A 25,276-nucleotide genomic window follows, 5' to 3' on the forward strand; every position below is an offset into this window, starting at 1 on the left:
TGCGATGAGCCTTGCGATGTTCTGCTGCAAGCGGCAACACTGGTGCAACAAGCCTTACAGTATCCTGTTGCAAACAGTAGCACTGGCGCAATGCAACACATGGCATCTGGCCGCAATAGGTCACAGAAGTCAGGCAGTGGCACGACAGAGGTCGGCCGCAGGAGGCCTAGCTGCAACAGTCCTAAGGTAAGTGGGCGTGGGGTGCCACTCTACCCCACCCTCGCCCTAGCTTGATTTTTACACATGCACCTCACCCCACCTCCTACAACCAGATGGTGAGTGGGGCTTAACTAGGGCTTATTTTTTGGGTTAGGGCTTATATTAGGCCCAGGTATAAAAATTGGGCTAAGGCTTGTTTTCGGGATAGGTCGTATTTTCAGTGAAACATGGTATCAATTAAGTTCCTGACTACAATTAGGATTGATAAAATAAAATCTACATTTCATAATTGAACAAAAAAAACGATATTATGCAAAAGCTCACTCCCCGAGTAAGAAATCAGAATTATTATATTCATAAGTTGTTAAATTCCTATGGCCCAATTTTTGATGTTTTTTATTTTTATCACTGTAATATAAACAAACCTTAAAATTATCAGCATGAAAGTAAAGACAGATTAGACAATCAAGAATTACCCAAGAGATGAAGCAGAAGCTTTACTTTGATATATATATAAAATGAAATATATATATAGATCTACATATAGATATTCATCTATATACATAGATGAAGATGGCGAGTGAGACCTCGCCTCTTAGTAAATGGCGTAAGCAACATATCGGTTTCTGTCCTATACAGTGGTAGTTTTGGTATCTGTGTAAAATATGATTTTTCCTTTACTCCTTCTTTTGCATTGTTCATATTAAAACCATGTGTCAAAAAACATCACTTAGGAGAAATGCTTGTTATTCTTGACTTCAAAGCAAGGTATTTTCATATTTTGATGTGGAAGTTGTTCCAGAGGAAGATTCTCTCACAGATGTACTTCTACAGTCTCAACATTTTATTTCATGTGTATCATTAATAAATTATACTGTCAATCTCAGAAGAGTTATGCTCCTTTTAAGCAGGGCTACATAACCTTAAGTCAAATCCAGTCCTTTGAGAAGTACTAGAGCATAAGAAATGCAAGGTGGGTAAACCTAATAGTGTAATAATAAAATTGGGTCATATTTGGGCTGCACAAATCGGATTTATCTCATTTATTCAAATAGTTTAGGAAAAAAGGGGGAAGGGGCTCTAAATACAAACCACTGAACTAATGTAGTTTACAAGCCCAACAAAGAATTTAAAGCAAACAGGAAATTGCACAATATTCCATTCTAGTTATAATCACAAAACCGTTGTTCAGCCCTGACAAGACTCCTTAAACTCACGAGGCACATCCCCGAAATCTAAATTTTAAATATGACATTGCGTGTATTTTTGAAAATTTCTAGAAATTATGTTGTAATACAATACATTCTGCTGACACTGAATAAATACACAGGTAGTCCTCACTTAATAACTGTAATTGGGACTGGAATTTTCATTGCTTAACTCAGGGGTGCTCAAACCCCCTAGGAGTGCGAGATGATATTCCAGGGGGTGTGAAAACTTGAGTTTAGAACAGGTATGTCCAAAGTCCAGCCAGGGGGCGAATTGTGGCCCGTTTTCAAATTTCGAGCGGCTCGCAGCCTCTTCTCCCCGCCGGATTATTTGTTTAGTCTTTCATAAAATAGTTTATTTACATTTAATGTTAATGGTTCAAAGAATGTCAGGCTGAATGGTCGGTCCCACACATTTTCACCTCACCAAATCTGGCCCTCCTTGCAAAAAAGTGTGGAAAACCCTCATTTAGAAGTTTCAAAATTATAGTGTATATGCATAATTATATGCATATAATATATTGGAAGCATTCTAAGGGTGCGGGATATCTAAAAGGTTGGGAACCCCTGGCTTAACTGAAGGGCCAATTTATTAGGAAAAATACCATGTGATCACATCAGTTAGCAAGGCAGTTCCAGTAGTGATGGTTGTGGTTGTTAGGCTAGGACCTCACGTTTCAACTGCTAAACTTCCCTTCCCTTCACCTCTTCCCTATTCCGCTATCTCCTCCCATAAATCTCTGCTCTTTTGACTCCTCTGCACTCTGCCACTTCCCACCACCTGCTTTTGACTTTCATTTTCTTCCTCATAATTCAGGGGTGTCAAACTCTCGGCCAGCGGGCCAGATGCATCACATGCTGGCCACGCCCACCCCGTTTAGCAAAGGGGGGGAGTCACAATGTCACATGATGACGTGACGCCACGAGTTTGACACTCTTGTCCCAATTGATCCTTCATTAAGCAGGTGCTGGTCATTCAAGGCTTTGGTTTTTGTTTTAATAGCAACCAAATTCAGAACTTTCCAAAAAAGGTACCTAGGTTTAAATTTACATTATCACTCCATAACTGAGGGGAAGGCACCAAAATTGATTTTTAGTATCTTCATTAGCTACATTTGTGGCACAGGTAAGGCCAACTACACCGTTGGCTGTTCACTTATAGGGAGAAAGGTAAGCCAGCAATGAAGACTTTACCAAGTCAGAAAGAGAACTGTGTCAAACCTGGTTGTAAGCACATAGCCCCTTGCACAGCTGATACGTAAGTTAGCCTGCTTCTCACCATGATTGCCATACTCTCAAAAAAGATGCCATCTTAATTATATACCACTGACACCCACTATTTTATAGGCAGGAGTCTCCTATACAATTGAATAATTTCTCATTTCTAAATGTAGTGGAAGTATTATTCAAGTCATTCATATGCCATTTTATTCTGTGCATGATGACTTAGACAAATTACTGTATATGTATATGACTAAAAATGACTGCTCCATTCTTAAAGAGATTCAGAGAAGGAATTCCGAATTCCATAATTGCATTCTTCCCTCCCAGATTCTTTCCCCTCCTCCTTCTTCATTTAAAGAGAGTATTTTGATGCAAAACAAGCACCAACAAAACCTCAGACCGGCTAACTATGGAGGTGGCAGTATCTATGGGCACTTAAATGAAAATAGGAACTTGATCGCAACAGAGAGTTATGAGTTAACTGGTGCCTCTAGAAAAACGCCTTCCTGCCTTGCGCAAGATCACGTTATTACACCGCACATCAATTTGGGCAGGCTGGATTTTTCTGTTACATTTAAAGAAACTTAGTAAGGCAGAGAAATCTAGATATGCAAGTCAAATAAGAAATGTGAAAATCCCCAGGGCACAACCATCTACAATCTAAATGATGACCTCAAGGCACCAAGCATTTCTAGGGTAAATTTGGGATGAGAAAAGAGACTATCACCTGAGAGATGTTGTTGGACTTGAAAGTCCTCTGCATACTTACTGATCTCATCTGGGCATTGAAATACAGAGTTGTGCCCTTAATACTCAACAAAAACTCAACCTTTCTCTGCAGAGAAAATAAAGAAAATAATATTTCCAACTCAGCGACTTTGGGATTCAGTTTCCTCTGTAAATCTCTTCAGAAATCACATAAATGTAGTCATTTGTGCTTATCTGAGAGCTTGCAGTGCTGCAGGTCTGAGGGTTAGGTGGAGAACACTACAGTTGGCCTGTGGGAGAAGGAAAGGCCCAGGTTCATTTGGGAGGTTGGTAGAAAAAGCTTTCGTTACCTAACACAGGGGCCAGCAACCCGCGACTCTGGAACCGCATGTGGCTCTTTCATCCCTCTGCTGTGGCTCCCTGTCGCCGGTTGGCGCCACAATTTTGAGGAGCTTCCGGTTGGGAGGGGGGAAGCACAGCGTGTCAGGTGGAGACTCTAGGGCAAGGGGTGGGTTTTCCAGTTAGCTCCACAATTGATAGGGCTTTTGATTAGGACAGGTGGACAAAAAAAAGGATGCCATGCTAGGAGAGTCTATGGTGGGAGGAACTGGATTTCTGGTTGGCTCCAGAATTGAATGGGGGGTGGGGAAGTGTCTTGGTTAGGACTTTTGTGGCTCTTTGAGTGCTTAAGGTTGCCGACTCCTGACCTAACAGCAAAAGAAGCCCTGATACTACCCCCAAAGAGTCTGGAACTGGAGAAATGATGCCGGAAAGGAGCTGACCTCCAAATTGCTTTAATCTACTACCACTATTATTCTGGGGCCCTTTCTACACCCTTTTCCTAGGATTCTACATGTATGGAGAATACTGTAGGCTCCTCTTCTGATTTTTCATAGAAGTAATTAGGGATCCACACACCAACCCCAGTGTTACCCACCTAACCTTCAGACCTGTAGTACTGCAAGCTCTCAAATAAGCACAAAGGACTACATTTAGGTAGGAGTGAGCAACACTTGTACATAGTACAACTGATTTCTGAAGAGATTTAAAGAAAAAATACACTGGAAGGAAACTGAATCCTAGAAACATTGAATTGGAAAGGTTATTTTCTTTATTTTAATAAGGATCAAATAACCTGGCACCTCTGCATATACTACATATCAAATCCTATTGAAGTTAACAGGATTAATAACAAAAGGCTAGAATTATAGTCCAAAACATCTGCAGCGCTTATCCATGTCCCTGAACAGCAAGGAATTAGGAACTTTGTTCAGCAACCAATCCCGGAGATAATTTGGAAAGACAGCTGAATTCCAATAGATTATGCAATGTTACCTACCATTTAGACATACAAATCTGAATGCACAATATTCTACTTTAAACTGAAGTCACTCCACTAAGAGAAACTTAATTCCAACTACTGGCAATTACTCCAACTACTATCTAAGGATAGGATAGGATACGGATGAGGACAATGGAATGGAATGGAATAGAATAGAGGAATGAAGAAAATGAATAGAATAGAATAGAATAGAATAGAATAGAATAGAATAGAATAGAACAGAATAACAGAATTGGAAGGGACCTTAGAGGTCTTCTAATTCAACCCCCTGCTTAGGCAGGAAACCCTATACCTTTTCAGACAAATGGTTATCTAATCTCTTCTTAAAAACTTCCAGTGCTACTTCATCAATCCCTTCTGTAGCCAAAACTAGGATATAGAATGACTATTAGCTATGTCAACTGGGAAGACAATATAGAGAACGAAGCAAATCAGATGATCATGGAAGAAATATTTTCTTTTTAGTAAGCATCTGAGAAGGAAGTTACCTGCCCTTCATCCCATTACTGGTATGAACATTAAGCTGCTCTGCATCCCTCTAAAGTGAAGTGTTTTATCTATATGACTGAAATGTTCAATGTTGACTGCCTTTTCCAAGAAGCACCTAGTAAACCTTTTAAGCATATAGTAAAGGGGCTTTGCAAAACACCAAGCTCTTTTGCATTTTGTTCTTTCTTACCATTGAAAGGTGCACTATTCTGAAAACCAAACACTCTAGTGTAAGTGGAAGAGACCAATTCCAGGTCAGCAGCTTAAACTCATTTGAGATGCTGGGGGTAATCTCTTGAGGAGAAACTTGGCATAAGGCCGAGGCACTAAATAGCTTTTTCACACATTACAAAGGCTGTCCTTTGAGGAGCAGGAAAGAGCTATACATATGAAGTCATTAGCCTACTAATTATTCTCTTCACAAAACACAAAAGATATAGCGAGGGCCATAAATAGGGAACTATATACGTGATGGTCCATCATATCACCATCTACCGTATATGTAGATCAGGGATATCACCAAAATATGAATAGTATAGCCTCTTCTTCATAATTTAGGTGCTAGGCACATACCGATATAACTTTTATCATTTAGAGATTTTTTTAAAACTAAAGATGCAACAATTGACCATATCTGAATGAATTTTCTCATCTGCAAAAAAAAAAAATCAAGTTAACCAGGTTAATACAATTAGCTAATGGAGGTTCAGCTCTAGCAGAAATTAAATCAATAGAAAGAAATAAATTATACCATTATACAATGCAATAGAAGTTTCGTACTGCGAGTTTAATACAAATTAAAAAAAAATAGCAGAACCAAAATTTAACACATACCTCTTATATTTCAGGCAAAATTCTTCCATTTAAGTAAAAAAAAAAGACATATTCAGTAATCTAGAATTCCATGGTGCATGAGGATTTTCCCCAATTTTTCCAAGATATGGCAATGCACAATAAAAAATCATGTTTTGCCTCCCTTAGTCTATTTTTTTGACTCACCGGTAAGCTAGAGGGTCTCGACTGCAGATTCAAAGTGACATCTTCTTGCCCTTTACTGGAAGTCATTGACGTGCCAGACGACGCATGGGATCCAAATGAATCCTGTGACAACTCCTAGAATATAAGAGACCAACCAGTGTGTGTGGGGGGGAAACCCACAGAAATATTATTTTTATCTCAGTCTAAGTTATAGTACAGTCATCTGTCTTCCTTGGCTCTGTTCAATCGCCCCAAGTGGTGACAACAGAAGTAAGCATTGTAAACAACTGCAGAAGTTAAAAATTAGTGTAACCCAATAGCGTTAAAAACCCTTCCTAACTTCCCACACTGCTTGCTCTTGCATAGGAAGTGACATCAATAAGTAGCCAAGGAGCAAAATATTGATGGTACATCTAATCAACCAGATAAGACAGATTGTCAATCAATCCAGGATCAGCAAGCATATAATTTTGTGTTTTCTTCCTAAGCTGCCCATGTGTGTATATCTCTGTATTTTTTTTATAAAAAAACCTATATCCAATGAACAAAGGTTAACAACCAACCTGCCATTTTGTGCTTTTTGGAAACACGGCAGAGATTCAGTGGTTAACTCACTGCCCGCTTCTGATCCCTGATCAAGATACATAGTGAAGACAGTGCAAATGCCTGAATCCTTTTTTTCCCCTCTTTCCTTAAAGTAGAGGTTTGGAAGACCTACTCAAGACCTCTGCTGCAACAATTCACCATGCAGAGAAAACTAATATGCAATGGTATTAGCCTTCCCAAGCTTTATGCCTTTCAAGGTCAGCAAGTACAGTGTTGCAGAAACTGCCCTAGTTTGCAAAGATGCACATGGAAGAGTTTCGAACAGACAACCTCCAATTTCTCCAAATCATCCATTTCATTTTCTTTCATTGTGGTTTTGCATTAGTGTAAGAAGCCTCACTTCTCCTCACTTCAAAACTGTGGTGTTCCAGCTCAAGTACTTCTTTGCTACTTGTCATGTAACACCTCTTTGAAAGTAAGGTAAAGAAGGACAAGTGTCACATGGCAAATGAGGAGAGGGAAAAAAAGGTTAAAATCCCCATTCTGCCCCATCAAAAACCTGGGAATTATCTTTTGCCTGAATTGCTTTACAGATATGTTTGGCAGGATAAATTACAGCTATACCAGGTCAGGAGATGGTACTGAAAGGAGAACAATATATGCCTCTTTGAGCTCCTAAAAGAAAAGGCAGGATATGCATTAATGTATCAAAATCAGGTTGCACTTGATAAAGTACTTTTTGCCTGTGGGCTGTCACAGACAAACAGTGAAAGGTGGTGTTTTAGTTTGTTGTGTGTAAATTGGCTTTCTGCCTGGCCGCCGACAAATGGACTACTCAGGTATTGTTAAGTAATTGTGTTCTCAAATATTTAAGGCAGTGTTTCATAACCTTGGCAACTTTTGAGATGTGTGGACTTCAACTCCCAGAATTCCCCAGCCTGCAAAGGAGTAGTTCAGGGGTGTCCAAACTTGGGAACTTTAAGACTTGTGGACTTCAACTCCCAGAATTCCCCAGCCAGCATGGCTGGCTGGGGAATTCTGGGAGTTGAAGTCCACTAGTCTTAAAGTTCCCAAGTTTGGACACCCCTGGAGTAGTTCATCTCTTTGACAAGCTGCATTTCTTTCTATCTCCACTTAAAGAGCAGAAAAGGTATTGATAAGTCTGAGCCAGAACCCGAGCTACTGTGTAGCTGCCTAGTTTTCCAGAAATACCTATCAAAGGATTGGGGCAGAGGAATGGGGCAGTTCATGGAAGACAACCTACCTGTGGAGGTGGGAAGCGCTGCTGAGAATAAGCCGATGGCTGCTGTGACTGAGACGGAGGGTATGTTGCCGATGGCTGGGCGAGCGCCGAGGTAGCAGACTGCTGAGCTTGCTGCTGCTGCTGCTGCTGCTGCTGCTGCTGCTGCTGCTGCTGCTGCTGCTGCTGCTGGTAAGGGGACTGGGACTGCTGCTGAGAGTAGGGAGTCTGACCCTGGGGGTGTTGCTGCTGGCCTGGGGCTGGCTGCTGGGGATATGGAGATGGGGACTGCTGGTGGGATGGTTGTGGCTGTGGCTGGGAATAGGGGGGCTGGGATGACTGAAGCTGAGGAGGCTGAGACTGAGTTTGCGTTTGCTGATAAGAGGGCTGAGCATGTGGGGCCTGAGTGGGGGGCTGCTGGGCATAAGCAGGCTGTTGCTGGGGGTGAGGACTCTGCTGGTTGTAATAAGGGGTCTGACTCTGCTGACCGTATCCAGTAGGGCCCTGCTGTCCATAAGGCGGTATCTGTTTGGGAGACATTTTTTTTTAAAAAAGGACAGAAATCAATGTCAAGTCAGGAAGAGGCTGAAGAATGGAGCTCAGACAGATACATTACAGGTAGTCCTTCACTTATGACCGCTCATTTAACATCAGTTTGAAGTTACAGCAGCCTCCTACTTGACTTATGACCCATCCTTGAAGTTACAACAGTGCAACCACACGACTGCGCTTGGCAACTAGCTTGCATTTACAATTGTTACAGTGTCTTCCGATCACGCGATCACGGTTTGCGACCTTACCAGAGGGCTTCTAGCAACTCAACTGGGGGAAGCCAGATTTGCTTAATGCCCATGGTAGAAATGGTCGTAAAACTGGTCCCGGACATGTGATCACTTGTTTAATGACATCACTTAGTGACCAAAATTCCAGTCCCAACTGTGATGCTAAGTCAGAGACTATCTGCACTCTTGCCTAGAGATTTTCAGATATTAGTTATGACTATTAATTACATTATGATCATAGTATTGTAAGCAGGATGGTCATAACTGCTCTATTATAGGGACAGGAAATAATCTGTCCTATTTAGCGCCCATGCTTTTTTGCCCAACTGGCGGCTTCCAGACTTATGCCACGACAATAAGACAGCCCAGCAATTTCTTCATTTATTTGCTTACAATAATGTAACTATCTTACTTCAGTCATCTTAACTCAAAGCTGCATAGCAATATTAAATAATGACACAACTGAGATATGATCATTTACCAACCTGTTCACTCAAAACCAACATTTAAGGTTTTGAGATCTAGTCCCTGTTTATGGAAAATAAGCATATGTTTTCAGAGGACTGCATACTCCCTCTTTACCTGCTGTGCATAAGAGACAGTGCCCATTGCAGTTTGCGTCCTGCTTAGAGTTCCCACTGGATATCTCTGTGGAGTCTGTGGCCCATATGGCTGTCCTGGATACCCATGGCCTTGTTGCTGCCCTGACTGAGGTCCCTGCTGTTGTGTGTATAGGTTGTTTCCTCCATAAGGCTGAGGTCGCATCTTCCCCATCTGATCCATTGGACTGGATGGCTAGGAAAGAAAATCAGAATACGTTATTAAAATGTCCAATTGCTGTAGGCAGCTGTCTAATAATATTGTCGCTTACTTATGAAGAACTCTAAAAGAGCCAACCAAAAGAAAAGTAAAAGAAAGGTAAACAAGCACTTAACTGTCATTAAAATTCAACAGGAAGTAAAAAGGCAGAGGAAAAGATACCTTTTGGGCTCTTATTTGTATATTTATATACAGAGCCCTAGAATAAGTTACTATGGCACACCTTATCCAACTTGATGCCCTCCTGATTTTGGGGATTACAATTCCTAAGCCAATAAAAATCAAAATTCCCTGGTGCTGCTGGTTGGGAATGAAAGAAGTGGTGGAAAAAAGGAATAGATCACATTCTACACTCTTTTTTTTTTTTTTGGCCTTGAAAGTTAACCAACTTCTAAAACCATGAGAACAACCAGCATCCATCAAGATTTGCCAAATGACAACTGTGCTCTACTTTAGTCTGTCGATTAAATACTCCTTTTAAGTCAAATTCAACTTCCAGTGATTACACAGCAGTGTCCATTCTGCTTTCTTAGCAACAATGAGGAAGCAATTTGCTACTGTCTTTTTTCAGCATGTTTTTTTGATTTCCCACTCTAGTCTTATGGCCCTGGGGTTTCTTAGTGGTTTCCTATTCAATTGCTAATCAGTGCCAATCCTGTTTAGCATTTTTGAAATCTGCCAAGGTTGTTGCCACTAGCTGTAGCAAAGGATGCTAAAGAATACTTCATTATGAGACAATGCTTACAGGCTAAGAAAGCTATCGTATTTTTCGGAGTATAAGATACACTGGAGTATAAGACGCACCAAGGTTTTGAAGAGGCAAATAAAAAAGGTTTTGCACTCTGCAAACCTCCCAAAAACGGCCCATTTTTCCTCTTCTTAGTCAAAAATGGGCCCTTCTGTTTTTTTAAAAAAAGAAGGGCATGAATAGCCTTTAGAAGGCTTGTAGAGTGCTCCTGGGGGGTGGGGGTGGGGCAAAAACGAGCAAAAATGGGCCCATTTTTTGTCCAAAAAAGGGCATGGATAGCCTTTAGGCGGCTTATAAAGAAAAATGGCCCGTTTTTCACTCATTTCTGCCCTCCACAGCCCCCAGGAGCTCTCTGAAAGCTTCCTAAAAGCTATGCACGGCCATTTTGCAAAGGGGACAGGGTTTCAGGAGGCAAAAAAATGCTGTATTTAGTGTATAAGACGCATGCAGATTTTCAACCTCTTTTTTGAGGGACAAAGATACGTCTTATACTCCCAAAAATATGGTAGGCCAAAATCAAAACTCTGGAGCTAACTAGATTGACCAAAAACATTGGATTTTATTAGTTTCCAGCAACCACACTAAGACATAAGCTACCCTATTATTTTGAGAATCCTCCTTCCTTCTTTTATTTGGAAGGAATATCAATATAGGAGTTTACCAACAAATAACTCTTCAATCTGTTCCAATCTTTTAGATCACTAAGTTGGTACGGCTGATCAAAAAGTACAAAATTTTTCTATTTGGTTAAAAGAAAAATCTGCTTTTTCATTTTCCTAAAGAAAACACATGAGAATTATTGTTTGTAAAACAGATTAACATATCTTTTCTCACTCCTGGGCCTTAGACTGATATGTGGTAAATTCTTTCAGTAAATCGTGACTGTATTTCATGTGTTAATTTTACCCTTATAAATATAAGAGGAAAATACTGGTCTAGAATCCAGATCTTTTTTTACCACCAACAACTCTTATCACATGCTCAATTTAAAGACATCAGAAGCAATCTCAGAATTGCTGTTCCCCAAAACCTAACATGAAGCACAAACCCCAGATTATTATAAGGAGGAAAATATCGAGTTTTGAGGTTGTGGTTAAGGCACTAGGCTACAAAGCAGGAGATCATGAATTCTAGTTCTAGTCCTGCCTTAGAAAGCTGGCTGGGTGACTTTGGGCTGGTCATTCTCTCAGCCCAACTCGCCTCACAGTTGGATATATTCGCCACCTTAAATTATTTGTAAAAATAATAAAGGTGGGATGCAAATAAATAAAAATTACCCCTCATTCAATTTCTGGTGAATATATGGATCTAACCACATATTCTTCTTGGCAAGGGTATGAAGTAATTTGTAATGTTTGCCTTTACAGAACTTTCTATTGGAAATCCACATTAAAGCTAATAAAACACTGAATAATTACAGTTTTTTACTCATCAGAATATCATTCATGCTAATGTAACAAAACGTCTAAACACCGTGGAAATTTGCATATTCTGCTCTGGTACCAATGAAAATGTTGCTCTTTTTCAAATGATTGCCCTGATCCAAGTCAAACTCCCATTTTCAATCCATAGAGCAGGGACAGACAACCACTTGCTCTCTAGATATACTATGGATTACAATTTTCCCAACCTTCAGTCCTTTGAGGTAAAAGTTGGGAAACAAATACACAAAATATACTCAGACTTATTTTATTGATAAAGGCTGCAATAACAGAATCTTATCAGCAATGATAAGATGATAAGAAATGCCTATTAGCATTTCTCCCTCCTTCCCTTTTATACCCAAGAGAGTCAAAGCAGGACATCCTAACTGTATTTCTCACACTTTCCTGTGTTCCCATGCTAAGTTCCTGTTTTCCCAATGGATGCTGTGTATTTTTGTGAAGGCCATCTTCATACTCATCTACAAGACTGGTTAGGGTTGATGGGTACTGATTAAATTTAAAATATTTAGTGGTGTTTGATGCCTAGATCTAAAAACGACTATGATATTCTTAAGAAACGAATGTTAAATATCTCAGAGCAACTATACCCAAGCTGGATCTTCCAGATGTGTTGTGACTACAATTTTTATTATATTCACTTTGAGAATTATAGTGTAACACAGCTGGAGAGCATTAAGTTGAGGAAGGCTATTGTGTGAGTATAAGTAACCCTTAAAATGATATATTTAACATTCAAGGGCAAAGCATGACTTTTTTAAAGGTAGTAATGCTGTCCTTTTCCATCCCATCAATTTATGTTAACCTGTTCTGCTTGGTTTGCATGTTATTTTTCCAAGGACATGTTTCTCCAAACACCACACGCTCCATTCTCTTTATAAAGCTTCTCAACTAATAAGGTTTTTGCTTAGAGCACACCCCTTATTTATCTATGATATAATATTGGGGAGGTTTTTTCAGCTTTTAAAGTTTTAAGGGATACTGGAAAAACACTGGTTATCTCTGCACTGAGCTGTTTTGCAAATTTGGTCTTCTTCTAGAACAAGGCAAGACAATCCACATCCCCTCCTCTTGGTCAACATTTAAATAGTAGCCTCAAAAGTAAACCTGTGTCCGTCTGGCCATAGACCTTTTAGCTCTGCTACTGGCATCATTGCTTTGGGGGTGGGGGATAGCAGTTTCAAAACAATGGTTTTATAGGAGTGCAAATTGTTATGGCAGCACTGCAAATTTGCAAATTCAGTTTCTAAGACCCAAATAAATTGGAAAGACATTGCTCCCTCTAATGTTATAATTAATGCTACTCCTAATTGCAAAAACAAAGGCCAAAGACTTCTAATGCACTTTCAAGATGGTGACACCGCAGAAGACAGAAGTGAAGTCAGAATCCTTAAGAGTATGGAGGAAACTGCAAAGCACACCTTGGATCTCGGTCCATCCATCCCCCCCCCACTTCTGGCCAGCTGTGCCATCAACCTGATAATAAAAATTACATTTTTGTGGGGAGGGGGGGAGGAATCTCACTGGCTCTTTAACTGAGGGAAGCTCTAATTGATTCCCACAGTAATTAACCTGCATTTTACCTCAGAGTGTGCTAGTTAAGGAAGTCAGTGCAGCTATTTATAACTCCTCTCAAATTGAGGGCAGACTGCCTAAAATCTAACACATCCCAGCTGTACTCCTGTTTGAACTGGGGCCAAGGGAATTTTTTAAAGCAATCTTGGCACTGAATGAATGACACCAACACTATGAGAGCACAGAGTGGTTGTGTTGTGGTGACGTAGCAGCGGAGGTGGAATGGGAAGGGGGGCAACTGCATGATAATCCCTCCTTCTCCGGCGTGCTCTGAGCTCATAGGCCCCAACCCTACTATCCCTGTACAGCCAAGCCAGGAACCACTATTACTGGGATCAAAATACAGGAAGTGTCTTTTCCTCTGAACACACGTGGGCTGATCTGCTCAGACTGGAGCCCACGCCATCCCTGTCAGGGAGGTTAACTCTCATAATCTCTGACCACAACCCAGAAAGAGTGGAGGGAACAGATGGGGATGGGACCCCAGCAGCAGGATAGGTCACGTGGCACTCCACATGGCCTTGAAAGCACAAGCTATTGTTTGGCAGCTGGGCTCTGGTAGAAAGCCAGCAAAGACCGTTTCCACTGGGCAATTCAAGGAGAAGCAGCAGCTGTTGCTGCCTCTTCTTCTATTGCACCCTGCTTTGCTCAAGCTACTCAATGAGGACAGAGAACAGGGAGCCCCTGGGACCAGAAAAGCCACCAAACAGATGAAAGCTTGCACCAACACTGCACAGATTTAATACTGCTTGGTAAATGCGCAGATGCCACCTCCATCATCATCCCCCTCAGCTGAACCCAGATGGGCTCACAGACAAATGCAAGAAAGAAATTAGATTTCTGGGGAGAGGAAGAAAGGAAGGATTGTCTCCCTTGGCTAAAGCATTCTATTACTTAGTGCCTATCTGACCTCTCCGGAGAAAATAAACCACTTTTTAACCTCACGCTACTAGTTTTAAGATGAGAATTCTTTTTAAACAGAGGGATAGGAGGTCACTGTGGGAACAGAGGCATTATCTTATTTCCTCATTCGAAAAGGTCTCAGGATTTTAGTCCAAACATTGGCTAGATTCAAACATTATGCTGCACCAGGCTGTTTCTTCAGTTTATGATTATCATTTTGGATAAAACACGCCTTACTGCAGAGAGTGTAGGCTCCACAAGCCATCCACAAAATGCTTAGAAGTCAATATTAGCCCCCCCCCCCCTTTATGGGCTCCCTGGTTCTTTCTGTGGGTGGTTGGAGGGGCATAATTTTGAAGGCACCCATTTCTAGTTCACCAATACTGTATTTAAGCATATCATGCAAAGGCGGGACTCTACTTTCATCCATTTTATTTATTTATTAAACTTATATGCCACCACCCATCTCACTAACAAAGTGACTCTGGGTGAAGCAACTTTATATATATATCCCTGTACTAACAGATCTCTAATCATAATCACATTATATTATTTCTGAGGGCCAGAATACGTTTGGGTAACATGATTGTTAGTTTGAAAGCTGGATGAGCAATTTCAAAGTGAAGCCTCTCCAGCACTTTCAAAACAAGGCAACAGGCAATCAGCATAGAATGTTCACCATAATTCCATTTTATAATTAAGGATGTATAAATATAGTAAGACAACTTTCAGAAAGATACTAGCTAATCCCAGTTCTATGCAAAGTGGAAAAAAATAACCTACAAATTTCACAGCATGAATGATTTAAAGACTGAAATATTATTTCAGTACGACCATGTTCAGTGTCTCAAGGTCACATGAATTCAATTTGTGATGGGTTTTTACAATCCATTACTTGCTAGTTTCATTTAATGGCCACATGGTTCACTTAACAATTGTGGTGATTCACTTTACGACCTCCCTGACTTACTACCAAAATTCAGTTGTCATAAATTGAGGACTACCGGTATGTCAGCTTTTAGGATTACACGCTTCTATAATTTTTGCACCTTGAGAATTAATAAAGCACAAATTACTTATTCAATAAGTCCTTTCTTCCAATATGAGCTTTCTAACTGAGATAAGCAAAACTAGTTATTATTCAGCCAATACACTGTTTGACACCCTGATCCTGCACAGCTACAAAGGGAAAGGTGAAAATCTACAAAGCTAATAGTTGGCTGGAAGATAAATAAGGCTGCAACTGTACTTTTCAGCTACAGTAAACAAATAATTTGTTATTATTCTGTGTAACTTCTTTCAAATGAGCTCACTCAAGCCATTCTTTCCCACTTTTTTAAAATTGCATTTTTAAATATTTGAAGGGATTTTACCTTAAAACATAGATTTTAAAAAGCATATTGATAATTATTTGATAATTATTTCACACTGCAAAATACCTAAGTCCAAACTCCATTGGAACTGGTTCAGGATATACAGGTCATGTGGAATCTTGCCACATTCTAGGTTTGACAAAACAGTGGTTGCAACAAAACCAAGAAAAATAATATAAAAGTATAATAAAACAGAGATTCTCATATTCTGGCTAAGATTTTTTTAATCTCCTTAACTGCCAGATTTTAAAAGATTTAGTTAAAAGGATTTAACGAAATAAAAATTGAATATTAAAATTGCATTTACTGTTCCAGATACAAACATTCATCTTTCTTCTGGAACAGTTTACTCCATGTGTTTCTAGATATACAAGGCACAACAATGCAACTTTCACACTGTTAGCAATAATGAGAAACATAAGTCATAAATATTCCCCCTCCCCCATATCCTTTTATTTTGTCTCCTGCTTTTGATTTATTTTGTTCAATATTCTTAGTATTTTTCTATGCTTTGTGTAATATTATTTAGCCCAAAAGGAATAGCATGATGGATATGAATGCACATTGAGATCTTACTACAAGATGTAACACCTCACCTCACTAGCAATGTGTGGCATTGGAACTTCAACTTTGGTAGCACAGGCTTTCCATATGATCCTTCGTACTGTTCATTAACGCTAGATGGTTTGTGTAAGACTTCTGTTAATACCAAAGTTATAATTGTTGGGGTGGAGAATAAGGAAGCCAGAACAATAATATGAAAGTCATCAACAAAAATCATGTAAGCTTGCTGATAAACTTTAGATATCTTACATCCAATATCCATCTAATATGGTGGCCCCCAACCTTTTGGGCAACAGGGACAGACTCCATCGACAGGTTTTTCTGTGGACTGGAGGGGGTGTGGTTTTGTGTGTTGCCTGCATCCCACGGATGGGGCTTGATTTGTTTCTGTGGCTCCGTTTCTGGCATGCCGCAGCCCGGTGCCAGTCCACGAACTGGGGGTTGGTGATCCCTGATCTAATGAATTTTTTTCAGACATGCCAATAAATTTGTGTTTTTCTAGTAACTTTACTTCATTCATTCTAAAATTGCATTTGTTCATTTTCCAAACTGGCTGCTTTCAAATTGCAAGTGTTCTATCAATATGCCAGGGGTGTCAAACTCAAGACCAGATCCGGCTTGCGGGGTACTTAGATCTGTCCCATAGGGCTTCCTGAAAAAGCGAAGGAGCTCCGTTTTCACCAGCAGAGTTTCATTGCAGGAGGTCGTGGCAGCCGAAAACAGAGCTTGGGTGCTCATTTTCACTGGCAGAGCGCTTGGGCCAGCATAGGTGCCCCCGACACAAGTGATGTCAAGCTGGCCACTCCCACCCCAGCCACACCCACCCTGGCCTCCTGAGGCCAAACACAACCCTGATGTGGCCCTCAATGAAATCAAGTTTATCCCTGCAAGATACCAAATTAGATATATCCATATGGAAGTTCACCCATCCTAGAATATAAACCATCCCCTAACATAAAAAGTAAAATCCTTTCAAGTTACTAAGAATCAGGAAAGGAAAAAGATTGAATCCCTTTTAATTGGACAGAATTGAAGCTATAGGTGTCTTTAACAAATTTTAACCACCACCACCCCTACACTAACAATGGATTAATCACTGTGGATCAGTTACCGTGATCTCATATTCTTTGGCCAGTAAACAATCATACGTATCAGGAGAGACCTTAATTTTACTACCCAGCTCTAGTGCAGCGTAATCCTCTGAGGGAAACAGACAAACAAGAGCCCTGCATGCCAGTTGTGGGATTAGCCAGACAAGTGGGATTGTAAAAGAGCAGACAACTAAAGCAAAGGGACATAAAGAGGGAGGAGCTGAGGACAATTAAATAGTTAAGAGGCAAGGGAGAGCACAAATACTTCCGAGAAGAGTCAAAATCAACTTTTAGGAGAGCAAATTAAAACCAGGACACCATTTTCTTAAGCCTTCTCTGGGTATATTAGACTTCTGGGATTTTTTTTAAAAAAAATTTTTTTTGCCATCCTACTTGAGAATGATGGGAATTGGAGCTTTTGGAAGAGAATTTAACTGATATGCAACATTGGATGTGGTTGTTTTTCCATTTCAGCAAAATGCTGAGCAGATAGAAATACTCTCTCGTTACCAATATTAAATATTTGTGAATGGGAAAAAACTTGCCGATTCTGTTCTTCCTTTCTCAAATATTGACATTTTTGGGGGTAAGGGAAGACGGTGGTATAAAAACCGGGGGAATCAAAACATGGTTTAGCACAACCTATAAATCCAGTTCTTTGAAACAAGGACAAATGTGAGCTGCCTCAAATTTCAAAACTATCACTTTAGACCAGGGATCCCCAAACTTGGCAACTTTAAGACTTGTGGACTTCAACTCCCAGAATTCTCCAGACAGCTGCTGGAGAATTCTGGGGGTTGAAGTCCACAAGTCTTAAAGTTGCTAAGTTTGGGGATCTCTGCTTTAGACAGAAGTCCCCTTTCCCACCTTTTGATATTGCCGTTCTTGAACAAATGTTTAAATTGCAAATCCCACTTAATCTCCTCCCCCAACCCCCATCTCAGCAGTACCTGAGCCCATACCAGACTACAACAGTGAATTTAATATTAGTAAGGCTCGGGCAATGCTTCAGATTCAGTTGGAAAGAGGTGCTTCATAAGACGCAAGAGTACAAAAACAGCAGCTGCTTGCTACTCATTAAAGCACCTGCATCTGTTTTCAGGATCAAGCAGTCCAGGAAAAATGTGTCTGCTTAACAAATCAGGTGATGCAATGGTGCCCTTGCACGGCCCAAAGCAGCTCTTTCAAAGAGAATCTGAAGTATTAATTAGCTTTAATGTAAACTAGTTCCAGCCCTCTCTCAAAATAAGGCAGAGAAAGCGCAAATCTCAGAATTGGCTGCAAATGAACAACAGGGCTGTGCGATCAGCTCCTCAGTAATTAGCTGCAAGTCCTGATTGCTCCCACTGGCTGATGGCTGGTCCAGAAAGATGAGGTACTATATGATGCAGAAGAATAAAGAGGGCATTTACTGGTTATGGTTCTATTTAGAGTTTCCCTCATTTTGCATCCTGTCCCTGCCCAGACTTAACTCACCTCTAAACCAGGCAAGTTAACTCCAGAAAGAAGCTGGGAACTAATTGGTAAGAATAATGGAATGTATATTTATATATAAAAAGGCTTTGTAATTAAAAAAAAGATAGCCTCATAGATTTTACTGCCTTGAAATTAAACCTTTACTGCCCACTGAAGACCCTACTATTTACATATGGTGGCTCAAAGATACTCTATTACAAAATTTCCAATAACCAACAGGGGTGAGGGAGAATTGTTATCTCTAGTTGGTAAGTGTAACAAGGATTAAACACCAAATCAGAACTGGTTTAAATCCAGGATCCTAAAATCTTAGAATATGTCCATGATGGAGAACCTGTGGCACACGGAGCCCTCTCTGCAGGCACGCAAGCCGTCACCCATCTCAGCTCCGCTGCGCATGTGCCCGTACCTCCTGTTGGCCAGATAATTTTTGGGACTCTGCCACACATGCGGGAAATGCCCATGCATGCGGGGGGAGGGGGGCCATGCACGCATGTGCGGGGAACATGGGGAGCTGCGGCGTTCCCCCTGCGTCCCATTTTTGATCCCAGGAGACTTCAGGGAGGCCTGCTAGGCCCAAAATGAGCTGCGTGGGGGGGGGGCAATGTGTGTGGGAGCACGGGGGGTCTTGTGCATGCGTGAGGGTGAGGGAGCACGGGGGGCGTGTGCGCATGTGCAGGCGCATTGCATTATGGGTGTTGGTTACGCGCAGTCGCGCGCGCACAATTTCGGCGCACACGAGGACAAAAAGGTTAGCCATCACTGTCTTAGAATTCCCCTACCATTCCCCCCCCCTTTTCCCCCCTGTTCTTTAATATGGCATGATATACAGTAGCAAAAGCTCAACCGAACCATGTATGTCAGTTGGATTAATTGAACTGCTTATAAAAAGCAAAGTTAAAAACACCCAGATTTGTTTGGCTGGTGGGGGGGCGGAGAAGGAAGAGAGAGAGAAAATTGAGATTCCTGGCTGCAGATGAATAGATACAGAAATTCATATTAAGCCAATGCCACGGGGAAAGGAGGAACAGGCATTCCTGAAAACCTTTCGGTACAGTTTAAGAACAAGTATAGCAAGAAACCGTAATACCAGGTGGTGTACCCAACTACAGTTATTATAAACATAGCTTCAGAACAGAACACAGCTTTCCTCACTGATGCTTCAGACATTTTGGATTGTACTGTAGTCCTCGACTTATAGCCACAATTGAGCCCAAATTTTCTGTTGTTAAGCGAGATTCTTTTAAGTGAGTTTTGTCCCCTTTTATGACCTTTCTTGTCACAGTTGTTAAGTGAATCACTGCAGGTGTTAAGTTAGTAATACGGTTGTTAAATTAACCTGGCTTCCCCGTTGATTTTGCTTGTCAGAAGGGTGCAAAAAAGAGATTAACATGACCCTGGGACATTGCAACCGTCATAAATCTGAGTCAGTTGCCTAGTGTCCATGGAACTGCTACAAAGGTCGTAAGTGTGAAACACAGTCATAAATCACTTTTTTCAATGCTGCTGTAACTGTTGTAAGTCGAGGGCGACCTGTATCATGTAATAGCAATATGGTTGAATGGTATGCATTGGTGCTGAGTACGAAAGACCGACATATTTCGGTTCTGACACTCCACACCTTTCATTTCACCCCGCTCTAATTCCTCTTCATGCTGAGCCATTGTTTGCTTAATCATAGCTTGCCAAGTATCATGGCCAAATTCACACAACACTGAGCCGTAAATAAGGAAATTTTGGCTTAGGTGTGTATTTAGCTTCAGCATTACAGACAGTCCTCAACTCACATCAATTGAGAGCAGACTTTCCGTTGCTAAGTGAGCTGTGCCCAATTTTACAATTTTGTTGCCATGGTTGTTAAGCAAATCACTGCAGTTAAGGGAATCGCATGGTCATTTAAGCCAGGGGCGTCCAAACGTGGCAACTTTAAGACTTGTGGACTTCAACTCTGCTGGCTGGGGAATTCTGGGAGTTGAAGTCCACAAGTCTTAAAGTTGCCACGTTTGGACACCCCTGATTTAAGCGAATCCGACTTTCTCTATTGACTTTTTGGTTGCTGGAAACCAACTGGAAAGGTCACAAATGGCAATCACATGACGACAGGACACTGCAACCTTTGTCAATATATGTGGTTGCCAAGCCACATATATTGTAAAATGTACCCAAGAAATGCAGGGAGTTCTCGAAAAGCATTCATTTAGTGACAGTTCAAAGTTACAACGGTGGTGAACAAAGTGACTTGCAGCTAGTCCTTTACTCACCACAGTTGCAGCATCCCCATAGTCTAGTCAAAGTTTGATCCCATGACTAGACTATGGGGATGCTGCAACTGTGGTGAGTAAAGGACTAGCTGCAAGTCACTTTGTTCACCACCGTTGTAACTTTGAACTGTCACTAAATGAATGCTTTTCGAGAACTCCCTGCATTTCTTGGGTACATTTTAGGATGGGATAGACTATCTTTCGAAGGTTGAGGATTGTATTTCTCATTTTGGGGATGGCTAAGAGTGGTTTTGACCACTCCCAAACTCCCAAGGTGGCTTTGGGAGTTTTGCCTTGTGCTTTTTTAAAACCTGTGCACCTTAAGGCCTTATGCCACACAGAGATGTTTTTATTCAATGTTTGCCATCTCAAAACAAAGGAATGTATCTTGCTAATGTTCAACAGTTGTATTCAGAGTTGAATCTGGGATTACCAAAGATGGAGCCATATTCAGTTGTGGGTACTCGCGCTGCTCAGCCCTTGTTAGCTTGGGTCAGTTAATACACAAAAGGAAAGTGGACAGTGTTAGAAAAAAGGCAAGTCTTCTGAATGGTATTGCTTCAGAGCCATTAACTCCCAATATAGTGGATTTAAAAGGGTACAAATGCTTTATTGCAGTGTTTCTCAAACTTGGCAGCTTGAAGATGTGTGGATTTCAACTTCCAGAATGCCCATTTTGGAAATTCTGAGAGTTGAAGTCCACACATCTTCAAGCTGCCAAGATTGAGAAACACTGCTTTTTATTTCAATATTTATTACCATCTATGTCGAGTAGAAAGCCCCCCCTCCCCCAAAAACCTAAAATTACCAAGGAAGTTTAATGTGGATTTCAAATGGAAACGTGATGATTGTTTTTCCCCCCTCCTAAATAGGATTATGAATGCAAGAAGTAAGGCAGTTCAATTTTTAAAATTCTGATTACTGGGTTATTACATTTCAGGAGCACTGACAAGTACTAAAATCTAGGAGGATTCACCCTTTCAATTCACCACACACGTCACAGATTTCAAAAAAGCAAAAGGGAAACTTTCATTATATTTTAAATCATATTTCACTATAACAGTTTGTTAGATAGCTTTCATGTTCCCGTGCTTCGTTTGTTTTGGTTTTTTCCCTTTGGCTTCCTCATGAAAGAAAAAGTGTGGTGTAAACATTATATTGACATGGAATTAAATACCACATACACAGTGTTCTGAAATCAGTTCACTTCCTACAACTGTAATCACGGACACCAAAGAACAGTAATTATTTCCAACTTCTGCAACAAAACAGAACAATGCACTCTCAACTTAACAGAGTTAAGTAAATCGCCATGTTCACACAGCACAATAGGCTGTAATTCTGATTTCCTGTGAAGGAGCAGCTAATCTACTGCCCATGAGAGCAATTGAATAAACCAATGATAAGTTCTCCACTGTGAAATGCAAGCCAATCCTTGTTGTCTCTTTCCCCCCAAAAAGCCAGAGATCTGAAGCCAAGAATAAATCATAGCTTCAGCAATAGCTTACTTCCCATGGAACCAAATTCCCAATTTCCCATTTCACAGTGAATTCGTGGAAGAAGTGTCCATGATTTATTTAGGTACTGCCACTTAAACAACCATCTTCACAATCCATGACTTTTCATGTTGAGCAGCAAATCTACTGGCTGGGTCTGTACTCTGTGTTAGGTTAATGTTGTTGATGCTACTGATAAAACATTTGTGTGCTAGAAATCCCTGTCAAGTTTTATTAATCATCTGGAGGTTAGTCAAGATTCTGATCAATCTCCAACCTGGTCCCAATATTATTGTTTAATTGATATTTCATTGTATTTACCTCAAATCGGCTTAGGCATCTTCTTTTGAATACAACACTATCCCAAACAACATGAAAAAGTTAGTAAATATCAAATAAAATTTGTTACCAATGAATTGATAAAAATACCAATTAAAACATATATCTTTTTCTAAAACACTACAAATGAGAAATCATTAAGCTAAAGGTTCCCTTCACACATATGTGCTAGTCATCCCTGACTCTAGGGGGCGATGCTCATCTCCGTTTCAAAGCCGAAGAGCCAGCGCTGTCCAAAGATGTCTCCGTGGTCATGTGGTTGCTGTTATCTTTCCACCAAGCTGGTCCTTTTTTTTATACTTGCATTTTTTTTACATACTTTCAAACTGCTAGATCGGCAGAAGCTGGGACAAGTAACGGGAGCTCACTCCGTTACGCAGCACTAGGGATTTGAACCGCCGACCTTTCTGATCGACAAGCTCAGTGTCTTAGCCACTGAGCCACCGCGTCCCTATCAGAAATCATTAGAGTGCTGCAAAAAATATGGGAGCCCCTCAGTGGTGCAGTTTAATTTCTCTTAATTCGCAGCATATTTCAAAGATAGGGAGCCACTGTAGAGAAGACCTCCTTTTAAACCAGGGGTGTTCTCTTTTAAAATTATGGGCTGAGTTCCATGAAGGGAGAGAACAAGCATTAAAAGCTGCCTGTTATAGTAGGCAGAAAAATAAGGCGTAGAGGATAATGGCTTCCAATTTACAAACATCCGCTGCCCCCTTCACAATAATTTAAAGCCTCGGTCTCCTTGCCACTCCATCTCTACTGCTCAGTGGGGAAGCCCCACCAATTGCAAATGGAGAAAGAAAGTGAGCAGTTCTTCCACTGGAGGTCGTTTGATTTCTGTGCTATGCAAGGAAAGGCTTCCCTTTCTCAATACACACCATGGAAATGCAGAGACCAAAAACAAGAAGAGAAAAATTGTGGCTTCTATTTCTACCCCGTTTTCTACCGGGTAGTTTTGGTGGAGGGGAAAATGAAGGTGGGGTTGAAGACTCCTAATCCCCATTTTCAAAGGAGATAGCTAGCAGAAGAAACACAGTAGCATCTTCAGATTTCTTATCTCACTGTAAATCCCTTTCAGAAAAGAGAATCATTGAACAAAAAGTGTTATCTAAACTCCATGCAGCCAATGGTTGCCAATTAACTAAGAGCCCAGGACCTGTATCACCCACGTACTTTTTCATTCAAATCCCACAGCGGTTATGAACTCAAACTAATCTGATCTGTAAAGTGAAAAAAGTGACTGAAGGCAAGGATGGACAAGATAGGAACAATAAAGCATTTACCCAGGACAATTGCTCAATACGGTCTGGCCTGATCATCCCTGAGTGAAAAGCCAGAGACAACATTGGAAGTATTTGCCATATTGATTGTTTAAAAGAAACTTACTTTCAATAGTTAAAACCCCATTATGGAGAAAGACAGCCTTTGCTGGGTATTACTGTTTAATTATTTACGTCAGGTTAGTACGTTCCAGTTTTCTCTCAGCTATTCAGGATAGAGACCTGCAGTCATTTGGAAGAACATTAATTCATGAAACATAACTTACAGATGAGTATTAAAGAAGACCGCTGCATGGTCAGCACTTTCTACTATATACTTGGATCAACTGATAGGGAGGCAATAAATTCCTTCAGCGGACACCTCTGGGTGTATTTAGGACCACCAGAGCTTGTTTATTTTTGTTGTCAATGTAAGTACATTCCTCTTCAAATCTTTAATACCTTCTTAACTATTTGAACTGTATGGAAAATCAGGGCACAATAAATACAGGTAAATTCATTGTATTTCTTGATGTTTACCACTGAGTGTATTTGCAATAGCCAATAAATGGTACGAAGCAGAAAATGGACAGGAGAAAAAGACCTAGTGGTCCATGGAGCATGTCCTTTGAGTGTTTTTGTTTTCTTTCTGATTTACTTATTAATTATTTTTTATAAATGTTTTTTTGTCAAATGATGGGTGTTTATCCCAAGCATGTTTAAACTCAGTTACTGATGACTGACCCACTACACCTTCCACCTACAACTGGAAGTTGGTTCCAAGCTTCCACTACTCTCTGACATTCCTCAAGACTATGGCAGAAGGCCATCGCGGCCAAAAATGGAGCTCGAGAGCCTGTTTTCACTGGCAGAGCACTTGAACCATCCACAGGTGCTCCCAACACAAGTTATGTCAAGCTGGCCACACCCACACCGGCTCCCCAAGGCCAAACACAACCCAGTTGCAGCCCCCAATGAAATCAAGTTTGACACCCCTGCCCAAGACTGTGTAGTGTAGCAGTGCTGGGCACAGGGCAAGACAAGAGCAAAGTACCAATCCACCCTCAACAAAGCTCTCTTGTGACTCTGAATTGATCACTCCCTCCACACTCTTCCATTGGGCTCTGCTGAAAGGAAAGAACACTTACATGTGCCTTCTTAGGTTTCCAAATGAAAGGCAGATTATAAATCTAATAAATAAATCAGCTCAGCAGGCCTCCTCCATCTTTAATGTCAATAGCAATTTTCTTTTAA

The 25,276-nt window shown here is 40.7% G+C and overlaps 1 protein-coding gene across 3 annotated transcripts in view; it reads right to left on the reverse strand.

Moving 5' to 3' along the window:
* Positions 1–25,276, reverse strand: part of ARID1A (AT-rich interaction domain 1A) — a 116,580-nt gene that overhangs the window by 46,453 nt on the left and 44,851 nt on the right. For 2 of the 3 annotated variants that reach the window (XM_081962396.1, XM_081962394.1), the window contains exons 2-4: positions 9,259–9,471; positions 7,919–8,419; positions 6,130–6,243 (exon numbers count right to left, since the gene is read on the reverse strand). In XM_081962396.1, coding sequence (XP_081818522.1) covers positions 6,130–6,243; positions 7,919–8,419; positions 9,259–9,459 — 816 coding nt within the window. In that variant the 5' untranslated portion in view covers positions 9,460–9,471. The remainder of the gene's footprint in view (positions 1–6,129; positions 6,244–7,918; positions 8,420–9,258; positions 9,472–25,276) is intronic. The other variant, XM_081962395.1, reaches the window with a different exon arrangement.

This window comes from Natrix helvetica, assembly GCF_964273705.1.
Source record: "Natrix helvetica genome assembly, chromosome: 9".
NCBI lineage: Eukaryota > Metazoa > Chordata > Lepidosauria > Squamata > Natricidae > Natrix > Natrix helvetica.